The 16,929-nt window shown below is 47.0% G+C and overlaps 1 protein-coding gene and 1 non-coding gene across 2 annotated transcripts; one reads left to right on the top strand and one right to left on the bottom strand.

The window, feature by feature from the left end:
• Positions 1-2,935: 2,935 nt before the first annotated feature.
• Positions 2,936-15,764, top strand: DCTN3 (dynactin subunit 3). The gene is made up of 7 exons (XM_058172408.1): positions 2,936-3,229; positions 6,218-6,302; positions 7,910-7,996; positions 9,198-9,281; positions 10,198-10,256; positions 13,601-13,661; positions 15,240-15,764. The coding sequence occupies exons 1-7, from the start codon at positions 3,125-3,127 to the stop codon at positions 15,326-15,328; spliced, it is 570 nt and encodes a 189-aa protein (XP_058028391.1). The 5' UTR covers positions 2,936-3,124; the 3' UTR covers positions 15,329-15,764.
• On the bottom strand, positions 4,772-4,878 carry LOC131193748 (U6 spliceosomal RNA). The gene has a single exon (XR_009154006.1). It is a non-coding gene; the product is annotated as a U6 spliceosomal RNA (small nuclear RNA).
• Positions 15,765-16,929: the final 1,165 nt, after the last annotated feature.

Raw genomic sequence — 16,929 nt, 5'->3', positions numbered from 1 at the left:
ATAGTAATAAAAGTGGGATATAAATAAATTCTGTGCTGACCAGCAACACATTAACTAGATTAGCTAATGATTGAGTAACATCCATCATACACCATACTAAAATTTCAATTGTGTGGGGGTTTTTTTGTGAGTTTAGCATGTTAGCCAAACTTCGGTTGTGTTGTGGCCTGCCAACAGCCAGCGGAACTGGCAGCAGACTCGGACAGTGAGGAGGTTGGGGAGGAACATGGGCCAGTCCTGGAGTCTGGGGAAGTCTCTGATGAGGGCTCTGTGTCGAGGAAGAGAGGGGGCCAGGGCCGTCTGACAGTTATCAGCTGCCTTTGGAGTCAGATATCAGTGGGGCAGAAGAACATCTGGAGCCTGTTCCCGATGTGCACATGTGCAGAGCTGCCAGGAGAAGGAACCAGTTAAGGAAAAGGGCCAACTTGGGAGTAAAGGCACAGGTGGACGGTGAATGGCCCTTCCCCTAGGGAATAAAGAGGAGCGAAAGGGGAGTGGAGTTTGCAGGGGACAATTTGTTCATTTCATTAGTGTGAAGATCTGTGACTCTCAGAGACTCCTGGCCAAGTATTTTCTTGTACAGCATGGCATTTGGAAGATACCGGCCTGGCAGCTCTCCAAGTTTGATAAGGTCTGTGGTTGTAAGTTGACCCTGGAAAGACTGTTTGCCGGGACTTTGCTGGATGTGAATGAGAGGAATTCACATTAGCTTAATAAAAAGGGTTTTGTGGGGACAAAGAGTCTGCTTCGTGCTTTTGGAAAGCCTAGGTCAGAACAGCTTGTTCATGTGAACATTCAACCCTCTCTGAAAATGGGTTGTTTTGGCAATCAAGGAGAATGGAGCCAATGGCTCCCAAGGTCCTGGTTTTGTTGGAAGAAAAATCTGGTCCAGTTCCAAGCCGGGAGAAAGACACTGGAAATAAAATGGAGGTAGGCTACATAGAAAGAAAGTCTCTGTGTCGACCCTGAAGCGAACCTGGCTAAGGCCATCTTTGCGGCTCCAGGGTTGCCACAAGATAGGTAGGGGAGAAAATAGCTAGCTGCAGGTTTGTAGTCAAAACATAAAGTTTTCTTGTGGGAACCAAGGTCATTCCAACAGGTGCTGAGAAGAGGAGGATGGGAGTAACCAAGCAACCAGCCAGCTCCTCTACTGGACAATGTGACTGATGACTTCGGGGAAACAGGGAACTTTAATTTTTTAATTAGGTGAAAACTGCAGAAAAGTTTTCACCAGTTGTGTTAATATGATGTATCCAATAAACTGTTCTTTCAGGAATCTACCTGCCTCTGCGTTCTGCTTTCAATGAGTGCATTACTTGGAACATTGACATTAAACCGACTCTGTTTATTTGGTTTCCAGAAACTGCAGTGACCGCAGCAATGTTTCTGGGGTGGCTGACAAAATGGCTGATTGAGTGGGTGGATTTTCATAGGGTTCTGGGGTTTTGTGTTTGAGATGCTCCAGGGCGGTTGTGCAATGTAGTGAGCCTTGTGTCTTTTGCTATTCTAAAGGTTGTGAGTAAATCCTCTTAGGTCCTAAAGGTCATGGCCTGTTCTTAGAATTTGGGTGCGGGGGGGGATGTAAATTCTTAATTCCCATCAGCCGCAACCTTCTTTGCGTTTTGTTTATGAACAGATTAGCCCAGTCTTTCTGAACGGATACAAAATCTGCATTCCCCTCCAAGTTTCTTACTTTGAAGCTGTTTTCCTATGGCAAGAAGACTGGGGCTGCTTTCTGCCTTTGTCAAGATCTTTTTCCTTTTCTCCTCTGGGAAAATATTCTATCCTGCCTCTTTTTAATATTAAGAATAATGGATATTTTAATCTGGGTGGGGGGGTGGGGCTTCCTACAGTCTGCAGGGATGGGGATCCCCAAGCAGTACTGTGGAAAGTGGCCCCTTTCCTGGGTGGGTGGGTGGGTGGGTGGGTGCCCTGGTTTGGTTGCTAAGCTAGGATCCTCCAGGGTGAACCAACCAAGTTTCGGAGTTGGTGCTGTTGCGAAGGAGATGTGGGGGAGCATAGAGCAGGGGTTTCCAACCTTGGTCCCTTTAAGACTTGCGGACTTCAACTCCCAGAGTCCCTCAGCCAGCAAAGCTGGCTGAGGAACTCTGGGAGTTGAAGTCCGCAAGTCTTAAAGGGACCAAGGTTGGAGACCCCTGGCATAGAGAGTCAAAGCCAAGTTTTCTGGACAATGGGGGAGGGGGCTTGGATGAGCCCCCCCTCTTCTGCCGAGGAGCCACATTCTGCCATTGAAGCTCCATTGCGGTGGTCCTGGAGGAGGAGGAGGAGGCTGAGGAATCCAGGGTGGGTTTTTTTCCAGCTTGTATTGTCCTTGTGAGTCGCCCAGAGTTGTGTTCTCGCGATCAAATCTTCCCAAGCAACGGGCAGGTTGGATCTGCGGCTTTCATTCCGTCCCCCAGGCAAACAGAGTCAATCAGGATAGAGTTGGAAGGGACCATGGGAGGTCATCTAGTCCAACCCTCACCTGCTCAATTTGAAAATATACAAGGTGAGACAAAACGGTTTGTCCAACCTCTTCTTTTTTTAAAAAAAAAAAAACTTACATTGACGAAGCAGTGAGGAGGGCTCGGATTTTCGTGAGCAGCAGGCTCGCTTTCCAGCACCGCCTTTTCAGGGCAGCCCATGGAGGTCAAACCGGTCAAGATGGCGGCCTCGACAGCCCGCCAAAATCCCGCAGCAAGAAGGAAACTCGATCCGCGGCCATTCCAAATCCAGGCAAGCAAGCCTCCCTGGCGGACGGGGAAACGACCCCACTCTGGCTGGGGATAATGGACGCGACTCTTGGCTGCTGAGGTTTCAGGGCCCAGAAACCGGCCGAGACGCTTCCGCGCGTCTCCATGGCAACGCCGAGTCGCTTCCTGTTTTCTGGGCGGAAACATCCGGGCCGTCGCCCTCCATCCATCCGAAGGAGCGGCCATAGAGCTTTGAAAGGCTAGAGAGCCACACCTGGTGACTAACTTAGATCTCCATGGCTATTTTCTCTCTCTCTCTCTTGCCTTGACCCTGGGTGAACCATAGAGGCGCGCCGTGGGAGGCTTAGAGCGGCGCCCCGCTCGGGACATTCTGATTGGCTCCCCGGCGCCGGTTGACGGGTGGAGCCAAGATGGCGGTGTCTGAGGTACAGCAGCTGCAAAGCCGCCTCGACGCCTTGGAAGAGCGGATGTTCGGGGCCCCCGCCGGAGCCGCCTCCGCGGGGGCGCCCCGGAAAGTAAGTCCCGGGGTTGGGGGAGGCCGTCTCCTCCATCGGGAGGGGACGGGGGGGGCAGATATCCCAAAGCCCATCATCCTCTGCCATCCGTCGGCTGGGCTCTGGAGTACATTGTGAGGTGCGGGGGAGCCAAGGAAAGCGAGGGGCACTTGCCTTTTGTTTTATTTTTGGTGGTTGGTGGTGGTGTTTTTTAAGCTGACACGTTTCCTGCCTGTGTTCCCACGACGACACGTGTAACACGGGGAACGTGAGAAAGGGGCCCGCTGCCCATTATCCCCCCCCATCTAGGCCTGGCGTGGCAACAGCCGCCCTGTCAGTTGAACGAGAAATTTCCCTTTTTTTCCACCCCTCTCCCCCAAAATCACAATGTTTGCCTCTTGGATGTTGCCCAAAGGACAACAGTTCCCATCGTGCACAGCCGCAGAGAATGAGGGTCCCAGGTCTTCCCCCCCCCCCTTCAGCTTGTTTCTGGCTATTTTCTTTTTGAGCTTTTCGGGGGTGGGGGGAATGAACTGGGCTAAAATCCTCCCTTTTGGAATGACATATTTATCTTCTTTGCATTTGTTGGAAGTCAACCTGCCCAAGAGGTGTTCCTGTGCAGGTGTGTGTAATAATTATATTAAAGATTATAATTACAACAGTAGAAACGAATGCAAGTGGGGGAAAAAGAAGGATGAAAAGAGTAGAAGGGAAAAGAAAGCAAAGGGGAGCACTGAGAAATTCAAGAGAAAAAAGCTCAAGAATACAGGTAAGTCCTCGACTTACGACTATAATTGAGCCTAAAACAGGGGTTTCCAACCTTGGCAACTTTAAGCCTGGTGGACTTCAACTCCCAGAATCCCCCAGCCAGCTTTGCTGGCTGGGGGGTTCTGGGAGTTGAAGTCCACCAGGCTTAAAGTTGCCAAGGTTGGAGACCCCTGGCCTAAAATATCTCTTTGTTAAGTGAGACATTCGTTAAGTGAGTTTTGCCCGGTTTTTACGACCTTTCTTGCTACGGCTGTTAAGTGAATCACTGCAGTTCTTTTTTTTTTTTATTCAAAAAGTTTTACAGAAATTTTTTCCCCCCCCTCCCCTCCCCCCTCCCTTCACAACCCCCCCCCCCACTTCCCGGAACAAGCACAAGGTATAGTTAAAAATAAAACAAACATATGCTAAAAAAATTTCGTCCCAACTTAATTATACCCCTACAATTATCAATTCCTAACTTCCCCCGAAAACAATCAAAAATAATACATCATAATCATTCAGTCTGATAACTCTTAGTCTGATATCTACTTTGAATATAGTCAATCCATTTTTTCCATTCCTTTAAGTATCTTTCTTGCGTATTGTCTTTCAAAAAGGCTGATATCTTCGCCATCTCAGCCAAATTGGCAACTTTCAATATCCATTCTTCTATTGTAGGTACTTCTTTTTTCTTCCAGTATTGTCCTATTAGTAATTTGCTGCTGTTATTAGATTTAAAATCAATTTAGTCTCAATTACTGTACAGTCCGTAATAATTCCCAACAAAAAAAATTGCGGCAGGAACTTTATCTTCTTAAAAATATGGAACGCTTCATGAATTTGCGTGTCATCCTTGCGCAGGGGCCATGCTAATCTTCTCTGTATCGTTCCAATTTTAGTATATGTGCTGCCGAAGCGAGCACAATCACTGCAGTTCTTAAATTAGTAACCCGGTTGTTAAGTGAATACTGGACTTTGGTTGTCAGAAGGTCACAAAAGGGGATCGCATGACACTGTGACCGTCATAAATCTGAGCCAATTGCCCTGCATCTGAATTTTGATCACATAATCATGGGGATGCTGCAACAGTCGTAAGTGTGAAAAATGGTCATACGTCACTTTTTTCAGTGCCCTTCTAACTTTGAACGGTCACGAAATGAACTGTTGTAAGTCAAGGATTATCTGGATCTCTTTTAATTATTAAGACACCAGCCGATTTCTTTTGTATGTCCGATATAACAACTTTTGCCATGGCATTCTTGTAGACTCATTTTTAAATCCACTTTCAGCTCATCCTCAATCTGAATTTGTTCCTCTTTCATGGTGTCATTTAGATACAGTCTGTCTATAGAGGCAGATACTATTAAAATTAACTTCTCGGTCTATTGTTCAAAAATATCCTTCAGTGTGTCCAATGTTAAAATATTTTGCTTCTGTTGTGGACTGTTGGCCGCCAACTCCTCCAGCAGCCAAATCAGAGGAGGAGGAGGAGGTGTGGGAGTCAGGACCAGCATCAAGGCAACCTGAGAGCTCCGAGGGGGAAGAGGGAATGGAGTTGTCAGAGAGAGAGAGAGAGACAGAAGTGGAGCCTGGGCTGTCCGTCAGCCCTCAGATGGAGAGTCAACAGCCCCCAGGTCTGGAGGTGGCTGATGAGGATTAGGAGGAACAGCTGGGCCCAGTGCCTGACACGTGGATGCGCAGAAGGCAGGGGAGAGAAGAGCAGTGGAAATCTATGGGCCGGTCCTTGGGCTGGAAGAGCCACCGCTGCTAGCGAAGCCCCTCCCTAGCTCTGGGAATAAAAGGCAGGGGGCGGAGATGAATAGATGTGGCAGACAACTATTCATCTCCCTGCCGGACAGACTTCTTAGCCTGCATTGAGAGAGAAACTTTTTGCTGGGGCTGCTGGCGCTCCTAATAAAGGAATCATTGCTTCAACTACAGAAGGTTTGTCGTGTTCAGGGAGCTGAATCAGAACAGCATCATTCTGTGATTTTAAGTCGAGTTCTTCTCCTTTAGTTGTAATCTTTAGTTCCCTCTAGTGTTCAGTGTTTGGTAAAGTACTTTTCTATTTATCACTTGCAGTTCAAAGTTTTAAAGCAATTGACAGCTTTTGGGTGGACAAATGCTGGCTGGGGAATTCTGGGAGTTGAAGTCCACTCATCTTAAAGCTGCCAACTTTGTAAAACACTGCTTCAAAGCAAGCTGTATGTAGCATTTTTTTTTCCTTTCCAGTTGTGAATAATGGTCTTTTCCCCCCTCTAGATAACAGATGGCTTGGGCAAAGTGCAAGGCGCCTTGGGAAACATTGCAAGCAAAAGAGAGAGAGTTAAAATTCTGTTCAAAAAAAGTAAGTGATTTTCTTTTTTTCTAAAACAAGACAGCTGGTTTGTCCTATCCGCTGTCTTAAAAGAGGTCTTATAACTGCTGAATGTGGATGAAGCTTGATTTAAACTGATGATGTTACCAGATTGTTTCTTGAATGTAATGCACCCTTCATAAATATGAATTTTCATCACATTGGTCTTTGGAGCTTTTTGATGATTTTAGTTTTAATTAAGCATGTTTGCTGCCCACAGTCTGTTGGTAGTGGAGCTGCCTAGTAAAGTGAACATTTTAGGATCCTCATTATTATTATTATTATTATTATTATTATTATTATTATTATTATTATTATTATTATTATTATTATTATTATTATTATTATAGGGGCCGGATAGCTCAGGCTGGTAAAGCCTGTTATTAAGAACACAGAAGCCTGCAATTACTGCAGGTTCAAGCCCGGCCCAAGCCTTCCATCCTTTATAAGGTAGGTAAAATGAGGACCCAGATTGTTGGGGGGGCAATAAGTTGACTTTGTAAAAATATACAAATAGAATGAGACTATTGCCTTATACACTGTAAGCCGCCCTGAGTCTTCGGAGAAGGGCGGGGTATAAATGTAAACCAAAAAAAAATTATTATTATTATTATTATACAGAAATGGGAACAAAGAGTGTAGAAGTGCATTGGGTTTTTTTGGTTTTTTTAATTTGAATTTATATCCCACCTTTCTCCGAAGACTCAGGGCGGCTTACATTGTGTTAAGCAATAGTCTTCATCCATTTGTATATTATATACAAAGTCAACTTTTATTGCCCCCAACAATCTGGGTCCTCATTTTACCTACCTTATAAAGGATGGAAGGCTGAGTCAACCTTGGGCCTAGTGGGGCTTGAACCTGCAGTAATTGCAAGCAGCTGTGTTAATAACAGACTGCTTAGTCTGTTGAGCCACCAGAGGTTAGAGTTCATTTCCATTACGGAAACAATTTCTCAAATAAATACATGCGTGCCTTTTACAATTTTGCATCTTCCAACTCTGCAATTCTAAATATGTCAGATGGCATGCTGGTGTTATCTTCCGTATTTTGAAAAGTTGGAAAAAGGCCTTGAGAAAACATGAGCATGCCAATGGGTGGTTCTTAGCATTGTGTTTTTCTTTTGGTTTGAAAGCATTTATGTATTTATATTTCACATTTCTGAACCACCCATCTCACTCAAAGAGTGACTGGGCAGTGTACAAAAAATACTAAACAGTACCTGAACAATTAAAATGTTATAATTAGAATTTTGAGTTAAAAAATTTTTTAAAAATTGTAAAAAAAAAATTAAGGCGACAAGAATAATTAACACTCAATAATAATTTAGCATTAATACTTGGCCAACCCTATTCATCTAGAACAGGGCTCTTCAAACTTGGCAACTTTAAGACCTGTGGCGTTCAACTCAGTTTCCCAGCCAGCCATGTGAAGTCCACAAGTCTTAAAGTTGCCAAGTTTGGAGAGCCCTGATGTAGCACAATTCCAAGAAAAAGGAGTCACGAGGCTTGTTACTGATTCGGTCCTTTTCAGCATATGTTTCTATTACTGCTGTATTCTAAAATTCTAATTCTGTTTTATTTTGTTCCTTCTCTAAGTTGAAGACATCCTCAAATACCTGGATCCCCAGTACATTGACCGAATGGCCGTGCCAGATGCCATGAAGCTGCAATTCATATTGGCAGGTAGATCTATTATAGGCCCTTATATTCTGGGTTTTTAGCAGTAGATTTTAATATATAAAGTGCTTACTTGCACTAAAATGACTTTTTAAATTGAAATGATCCAAATCCTATCCTAATCCGAAGCACAGTTTTTAGGTCATAATCTTGTGCAGATTTACCTGGCAAAATGTTATTCAATGGTACATAGATCTAAACAGATCAGTTTTAAGTTATCTTAAGGTTTGTTTTTAGATAGCTGGCTTTGATTGGTTGTTAATCTGTAGAGTCCTTGGTGCTCCCTGATCTTGGTAGTTTTCTTGCAGATGCTTCATGACCTTACTAGGTAACATCATCAGTGCTAGGAGGGAGTGGGTTTGCAGAGTGGAGGAGAAGGATTGGAGGAGAAGGAGAAGAGAAGGATTGTGTGGTCCTTGGTGCTGTCTAAGCTTAGTGGTTTTCTCACAGACATTTTATTACCCAACTAGGGAACATGATCAGTGCTTGTTAATCTGCTGCCTCAGTGTTGTGACCTAAGCTTACGGAGTCATTATAAGACACAGTCCCAAATAAACCTATTTTATTGTAACAGCTGGGCATTATGTTTATTCCCAGCTGAGTCCCAATTAGTTGCAAAACCAGTCCTTCGGAAGAAGTCCTTTGGAATAATCACCTACCTTTATCTTCTTTGACACTCTCCCAAAGGCCTTACTTGGCAAAGCCCCACGAAGTTCAGAAACAAACAAGAGAGGCCAACTGGAAACAGAGTTATTAATGTTCTTTCCTGCAAAAGGCCCCAAGTGTCTGTTTCTCTTTTAAGCCTTATGGGAGGGGCCAATCATCTCCTGGCCTTACTCCCGAGTGGTCCCTTTTGCTTTAGCTGCTCTTGCCTTCTGGCAGCTCTGTGCATGTGTGCACTAGGAACAGGCTCCTCCTGTTCCTCTGCCTCTCTGCTATCTGCCTCTGGAGGCTCCGGAGTCAGTGCATCGTTCCCAAATGGCTCTGGCCCCATCTCTTCCTCCCACATGGAGCCCTTGTCTGAGCCTTCCCCTGACTCCAGGACCGGCCCATCATCCTCCCCAGCCTCCTCACTTTCCGAATCCACTGCCAGCTCCTCATGCTGCTGGTGGACAAGAATACTCAGGGCACATTTCATGTGATCTGTTGCTACTGGACCAGCAATATAGTTTTTGCCTGATTTATGTCATTCTTTTCCCACCACCAGAAGAACAGTCCATCATGGCACAGGTAGCACTTCTGGAACAGGTGAAGAGCCTGCAGCCCTATTTGGACAGTGCACATATCAAAGGTGAGTGACTCCCTGTCCTATATCCCTGAGGGAATCAAGATCACGAGAAGTGTTATTACCGCTTTATAAGGCCTTGGTAAGACCATACTTGGAATATCACATCCAGTTTTGGTCACCACAATATAAGAAAGACGTTGAAATTCTAGAAAGACTGCAGAGAAGAGCAACAAAGATGATGAGGGGGCTGGAGGATAAAACATATGAAGAACGGTTGCAGGAAATAGGTATATCTAGTCTAATGAAAAGAAGGACATAATAGCAGTCTTCCAGTATCTGAGGGGCTGCCACCAAGAAGAGGGGGTCAACCTATTCTCCAACACACCTGAGGGCAGGTCAAGAAGCAACGGGTGGAAACTAATCATGGAGAGAAGCAACCTGAAACTAAGGAGAACTTTCCTGACAGTGAGAACAGTTAATCAGTGGAACAGCTTGCCACCAGAAGTTGTGGGTACTCCATCACTGGAGAGTCTTAAAAAAGAGATTGGACAACTGTTTGCCTGACATGGTATGGGATCTCCTGCCTGAACAGGGGTTTTGACCAGAGGACCTCTAAGGTCCCTTCCAACTCTGTTATTCTGTTACTTACACCAAGGCCTGTGGCTATCATACTCTTCCAAAGTACTGGTTGCTCACTTGATTCTGATTCATAAATATAGGTAGTCCTCACCTTACAACTATTTGTTCAGCATTCGCTTAATGGTGGAGAGAAGGCGGCTTCCTGGGCCCAGATTCTGCTTCCCGGCTTTACAAAACTTTTATCCGTAGTTTGAAGGGAGCGGATGAAAATGGGGGATTTTTAGGAGCCAAACTGTTCCCCGGACAGCCCCCAAGGGCCATTTGGGGGAGGTGGGACCCCCGTTTCCATGTTGAACAATCGTTAACAAGAGCCTGGCTTTCTCTTTGTGGTCTCTTGCAGCTTCTTCTGATCACGCCACCAAGCTCCAGCGACTTTCACAAATACACCTTCAGCAGCAGGTAAGCGCCCAGCTGGAAAAAACTGAGAATTCACCTCCGGTTTAAGAAGCTTGTGTCCACTCCCACCTGAGGCCCCACCTGTCTCTAGCAGACACATCACCTTCCTTATATGAGAACCTCCTTCCAAATAGAATGTCACCCGTTAGATTGTGCTGGGTTTTGTCCCACCTCTGTGCAGTAGGAAGTCAAAGGAAAAAGCAAGCTCGGCAGTTGCATCTTCTTGTGACTCCAGCCCCAAACCTGGCCCCATGCCCGGAAGTGACTTGGAGCCGGGCCTGCTGCCAGAAAGTGACTTGGACAGTGAGGGGGAAGGGCCGTCAGGACTTACCTCGGGAGCACCGGCTTCCCTGGCTCAGCTCCAGGAGCCAGAAGCAGACCAGGTGGAATAATGAGGCCTCCATCCCCTGACTCTTTCCACCCCCCAGGCCATGCCTGCAGACCCAGCTGACAGCAATCAGGCCTGGCTGGACCCTAGGTTTTGTAGGCAGGAGAGGAGGGAACAACAGAAGCAGGGGTGGGGCAGGCCTAGGAAGTGCTGAGTCATGGAGTCACGACAGTGCCGTGAGGTTGCTGGGTAGGCTGAATGCCACCACATGTTTACTGGACCCGTGTCCCTCCTGGTTGGTGCTGGCCGCACAGGATGTGACACGAGGCTGGCTCCAGGGGCTTACAAATGCTTCCTTGTTGGAGGGGGTCTTTCCGGCCGCCTTGAAAGAGGCGGTGGTGAGGCCTCTCCTCAAGAAGCCTTCCCTGGACCTGGCTGTGTTAGGTAATTATCGTCCGGTCTCCAACCTTCGCTTCGCGGCGAAGGTTGTAGAGAGTGTGGTAGCATGTCAGCTACCCCGGTACCTGGAGGAAACCGTCTATCTAGACCCGTTCCAGTCCGGTTTCCGGCCCGGATACAGCACTGAGACGGCTTTGGTCGCGTTGGTGGATGATCTCTGGAGGGCCAGGGATAGGGGTTATTCCTCTGCCTTGGTCCTATTAGACCTCTCAGCAGCTTTTGATACCATCGACCATGGTATCCTGCTGCACCGGTTGGAGGGATTGGGAGTGGGAGGCACCGTTTATCGGTGGTTCTCCTCCTATCTCTCCGATCGGTCACAGACGGTGTTGACGGGGGGCAGAGGTAGGTCCCGAGACGCCTCACTTGTGGGGTGCCTCAGGGGTCGATTCTCTCGCCCCTCTTGTTCAACATCTATATGAAGCCGCTGGGTGAGATCATCAGTGGTTTCGGTGTGAGGTACCAGCTGTACGCTGACGACACTCAGCTGTACTGTCTTTTGAAGATCATTTGGCAGCCGTCTCCAGGAGAGCCTTTCACCAGGTTCGCCTGGTCCGCCAGTTGCGCTCCTTTCTAGACCGGGATGCCTTGTGCACGGTCACTCATGCTCTCGTGACATCTCGTCTGGACTACTGCAATGCTCTCTACATGGGGCTCCCCTTGAGGAGCACCCGGAGACTCCAGGTAGTTCAGAATGCAGCTGCGCGGGTGATAGAGGGAGCCCCTCGTGGCTCCCATTTAACACCCCTCCTGCGCAGACTGCACTAGCTACCTGTGCTTTTCCGGGTGCGCTTCAAGGTTTTGGTAATGATCTTCAAAGCGCTCCATGGCATAGGGCCGGGTTACTTATGGGACCGTCTGCTGCCACCGAATGCCTCCCACCGACCCGTGCGCTCTCACAGGGAGGGACTCCTCAGGGTGCCGTCGGCCACGCAGTGCCGACTGGCGACGCCCAGGGGAAGGGCCTTTTCTGTGGGGGCTCCCACCCTCTGGAACGAGCTTCCCCCAGGACTTCGTCAACTTCCTGACCTTCGGACCTTCCGCCGCGAGCTTAAGACACATCTATTCATTTGCGCAGGACTGGACTAGGGTTTTAAATTTTTAAATGTCTAAATTTTAGATTTGGTTTTAAATTGGGTTTTATTATTTATATGTTTATTTTAAATATTTGGCCTTTATAATAAGTTTTTTAGATGAATGTTTTACTTTGTATATTTATGTGTTTTTTATATGGCTGTACACCGCCCTGAGTCCCTAGGGAGATAGGGCGGTATAAAAGTACGAATAAATAAATAAATAAATAAATAAAATGGAGCCACACCCCACAGGATATAAAAGGCAGCGAGAGCTGCTGTGTCTCTTTGTAACAGGCAAATCCACTGATTGACTAGAGCTGAAGTTTGTGACTCACCAGCGTCGTGGAAAATAACGAGGGCTCTTGGCAGACGCTGGCTCTTTTGCCGCCAGAGCTGATAGTGCCGGCTAATTAAGCCATCATTCGGACGGAGGCGGAGGAGGACAGAACACATCTTCAATCACAGAACTGCCCTCTTGTCCCAATGGTCCTTTTTTCAAGAGGCAGCTGGACTTTCTGGGTTTTTTCGTTTCTCCTCCAAGAAGCTTCTTCAGCACTTGGATGAAGAAGAGCTGAAGGAACTTCTTGGATGAGAAGTGAAACATCTTCAAAGAAAAACCAGAAAGTCCGGTTGCCTCTTGAAAAAGCACCTTTAGGACAAGCAGGACCTGGATGACGGAGAATCTCCATAGAAGATTCTCTGTGAGGAAATTTGCATGAATGCGGGATGGGGGTGGGGTGTCATAGCACTTTACAATGGACCATAAATTAATAGAAAACCAAACTTAAAACTAATTTCTTCACGTGGTATATGAATGCAACCACTAAATCTTGATCTAGTTTGGTTAAAAAAAATTGGATAAACAGAGTAAATGATAGTAGACTAGATCTAGATTGTGACTAGATCAAGAAACTCACAGGACAGGAAGAGGTGATATTACTTCCTGTGATTCAGAAGTTGCTAGTAGCAAATTTCCCTGGGGAAATTAAAAACTGTCTCAATTGGCAACTTTTTTCCCAACATCTGAGAGCAGAGAAATTCTACCATTTAACTACATGCTGCCAGCAAAGTCCTTTCTTTAAACTGATAGTGCTGAATTTTCCACATTTTGTTTTAACCAGTAATCCCAAATCTTAACAGTTTGCAAGATTAAGAAACAAAGGAGAGGATTTCTCTAAGGAGAAATTTCCTGACAGTTGGAACAATTAATCAGTGGAACAACTTGCCTGCAGAAGTTGTGAATGCTCCAACACTGGAAATTTTTAAAGAAAATGTTGGATAGCCATTTGTCTGAAATGGTGTAGGGTTTCCTGCCTGGGCAGGGGGTTGGACTAGAAGACCTCCAAGGTCCCTTCCAATTCTCTTATTATTATTAAATAGCCCTGCCTGTGGGGGTGGAATGGAGCATTTGCAGCATTTAGTACTTAAAATACCCAACGGCAGACATGGAAATGTGGATTGACTGAACTCTTCTCATATTGCAGGATCAGTGTGAAGCCGTGACCGAGAATATCCGGTTACTTCTGGAAGATTACAACAAAATGATATCCTTTTTCTCACTAGGTTTGGTGTGTGTCATACTGTGCTGCTCACGTGGAACTGCCCCTGTTTCACTAGCTCAGCTTTCCTCTGGATTATTTGTTGATTCCTGTCAGAAGCATCGCAGTTTCCTCTGGCTGCCTTAAGCCTTTCATCTACCTTGAGGGTTTCTTGGGTTGTCCATTAGAGTTGCAATTGCTTGCTTTTGATTTCACAGAATCATAGCGTCCTAGGACAGTGATGGCTAACCTTTTTGCCATCGCGTGCCAGGAGGAAGTGGCGGTGGGGGGGGGGTCGCGTGCGGATGCCCACACCCATAATTTTATGCACCCTGTTTCTGCATGCGTCTCACACACACACACACACACACTCATACTCGCTCCTGGCACGCAATGGCCCAGTAGTCTTCCCCAGAGGTCCTCCAGATGCCAGAAACGGCCCGTTTGCCACGACTGTTCCCACCCACCCCACCCCCGACTCCTAGAGAAGCCTTGGAGCCAGGTGAGAAAGAAAAACCGCCCTTCCCCACCACCACCCGAGGCCCTCCGGAGGCAGGAAACAGCCTGTTTCCCCACTTCTGGTGGTCCCAGAAGCACCGGAGCTGAGCTCGCGTGCCCCATTGGGACGCGTGCCATAGATTCGCCATCACGGTCCTAGGAGGTCTTCTGGTCCAAACCCCTGCCCAAGGCAGGAGACCTCATACCGTCCTGGACATATGGTTGTCCAATTTCTTCCTGAAAACCTCCAGTGATGGAGCATCCTCAGCTTCTGGAGGCAAGTCAGTTTCTTCTTATTTCTAGTTGGTCGTCTCCTTGATTAATTTTCACCCACTTCTCCTGCCTTCAGGTGCTTTGGAGAATAGATTGACACACACCCACACCTTCTTTTCTGTGACAGTCCTTCAAGTATTGGAAGATGCTACTGTTGTGTCTGCGTCCCCCGAGCCAAGGCCCCTGCCAGAAAGTGACTCGGAAAGTGAGGGGGAAGGACTTACCTCTGGAGCACTGGCTCCTCTGGCTCAGGTCCAGGAGCCAGAGGCAGGCCAGGTGGAGGAGATAACGAGGTCTCCGTCCCCTGACTCTCCCCCCCAGGCCACGCCTCCAGACCCGGCTGATGGCAATCAGGCCTGGCTAGATCCCAGGTTTCAGAGATACAAGAGGCAGCTACAACAAAGGAAGGAGTGGGGCAGGCCTAGAGAGTGCTGAGTCACAGAGCCACACCCCACAGAGTATAAAAGCAGTCCTGGCTGCTCTTCTGCTCCGTGACGAGCAAAAATAGAGCTGAACTATTTGACTCGTGGAGAAGTGAGCTGAACATTCGGCCTGGATTGCTGACTTCCTGGTTGCCTGGCAACCCCAAGATAAGGGAGACTTTGGCAGGCAGCTGCAGATTCCTTGCCAGGACTGATAGCAGCCGTGAACTCAATTACTGGCTCGTTTAGCCAGCTCGCGTGGCTGAGGCCGGGAGGGGACAGAACAGCTATCATGCCTTCCTTAATCCTTTTTTTCATGAGGCTGAACATTTCTCCAGCCAGGTTTTTTCATCTTCTCTCAGCTCCTCTTTTCCTTAAAGATTTCCTGCAGACCCTCCTCCTTTCCAAACAGTTTGTCCAGTGGGATGAGATGCTGACCCAGCTGGAAGCCGCAAAGCAGGTGAAGGCCACACCTGAGTGAAGGCCAGGCTTCGGAATCCTTCCCTTGGGCTCCAGGTGGATCTCCTGCTTCAGATCCCAGCTCTCCATGTTAACAGCTCTTGCCTAGGAACCGGTAGCGCTCCTGAGCTTCATCCGGTAGCGTGGCATCCAGAGGTATCCAATCTTGGCAACTTTAGGACTTGTGGACTTCAACTCCCAGAATTCCCCAGCCAGCATGTCTGCCTGGGGAATTCTGGGAGTTGAAGTCCACAAGACTTAAAAAGTCGCCCAGGTTGGACACCTCTGATCGCGTCAATCTGGAAGCTACATCCTGATCCTTTGGGACTAAATGATACCATCTTTAGAGTTGGAGTTTAATTTATTTTTAGTCTTCATTCAGGCAATTCGTGGGGAACGCATGACTTGTCAAAATTCTTGTTATTGTGGACCATAATAAAATCCTCATGAATCCTCAACAGTCTGGCTGGCATTTGGTTATTTAAGACAGCATAGCTCCTCAACATATTCTACTGTTGAAGGCACCGGAGAAACAGGAGTTACATTTTTGGAGTGGAGCCTTAATAAATTACATTTCCATCTGACAAAACTTTGGTAGCAACATTTTGTTTATATATCAGTTTTAGACGCTGCCCGTTTCATTCTCGTAAGACCCAGAGTTTCCTTTCCAGAAGATGGGTCCCTTAGGAGAGTAGGAGAGATTTTTATTAAAAGAGAAAAAGCCACCAAGAATTTGTCTCCCTGGGGGAGTTTTTAACAGAGAATACTTCTTGATGCTTCCAAGAATTCTCTTCGTAAAGAGATTTTGAAGGAGATGACGGGAAAGTGGTCTGAAATTAGTTGAAGTAAGCGTGTCAATTTGGATTCATCAGACACAAAATACTGAGCAATGTTAACAGTTGTTCTAGGCAACTCCTCTACCTCCCTCCCATCTTCTTTTCATCTCGACTTCCTTTCTTCCTCCCTTCTCCCGTCCTCTTCCCCCTCCCATCTCCTTCTCTTCCTCCTCTTCCTCTTCCTTCCATCCTCTTTCCCCTCCATCTCCTCTTTCTCTTCTTCCTCTCCCTCCCTTCTTCCTGTCCTCTTTCTCCTCCCCATCTCCATCTCTTTCTCTTCTCTTCTGCTCCTCCCTTTCTTCCTCCTTTTCCCTCTTCTCCTCCTCCTCTTCCTCCCTTTTTTTCTCTTCCTACCCTTCCTCCACCCACTCCCTCCCCCCCCCCCCCCCCATATAGGCAACTGCCTCCAATGCCATTGAACAACTCTCAAAAACACACCCTTTCAGTTCTTGTCTCTGAATTTCCACATATTTTAGGGCAGATTCTTGGAATTTCCAGCCCTCTCCTGCAGATTTGTGTGAATTGAGACACAATTCTATTGATCATATCCCATCCCTATTGAGTGACTAAGAATTGACTGTCTTCAAATCCAAACTCAGAATTTAACAAACCGCAACTGCTACTCTGTTCCTCCATGTTCTTCCCAAGCCAAACCACAAGGTGGCTTAATACCTTACTTGGGTTTACACAGAATTCTCTGGTGAAAGCTGAGGTCTCCAAAACTGTCTGAACCACACACTACACAACCTCATTTCAGTCTGGCCTAGGACACTGTCTTCAAATCAAG

Source organism: Ahaetulla prasina, chromosome 2 (genome assembly GCF_028640845.1).
Source record: "Ahaetulla prasina isolate Xishuangbanna chromosome 2, ASM2864084v1, whole genome shotgun sequence".
Taxonomy (NCBI): domain Eukaryota; kingdom Metazoa; phylum Chordata; class Lepidosauria; order Squamata; family Colubridae; genus Ahaetulla; species Ahaetulla prasina.
This window is presented reverse-complemented; position numbering and strand designations above follow the sequence as displayed.

What these genes read in the sequence shown, in the direction of transcription:
- DCTN3 (XM_058172408.1), top strand. Translation starts at nt 3,125, where the DNA reads ATGGCGGTGTCTGAGGTACAGCAGCTGCAAAGCCGCCTCGACGCCTTG. An exon ending in CCGCGGGGGCGCCCCGGAAA is followed by an intron (nt 3,230 to 6,217) that starts GTAAGTCCCGGG and finishes TCCCCCCTCTAG; the next exon opens with ATAACAGATGGCTTGGGCAA. An exon ending in GGACAGTGCACATATCAAAG is followed by an intron (nt 9,282 to 10,197) that starts GTGAGTGACTCC and finishes GGTCTCTTGCAG; the next exon opens with CTTCTTCTGATCACGCCACC.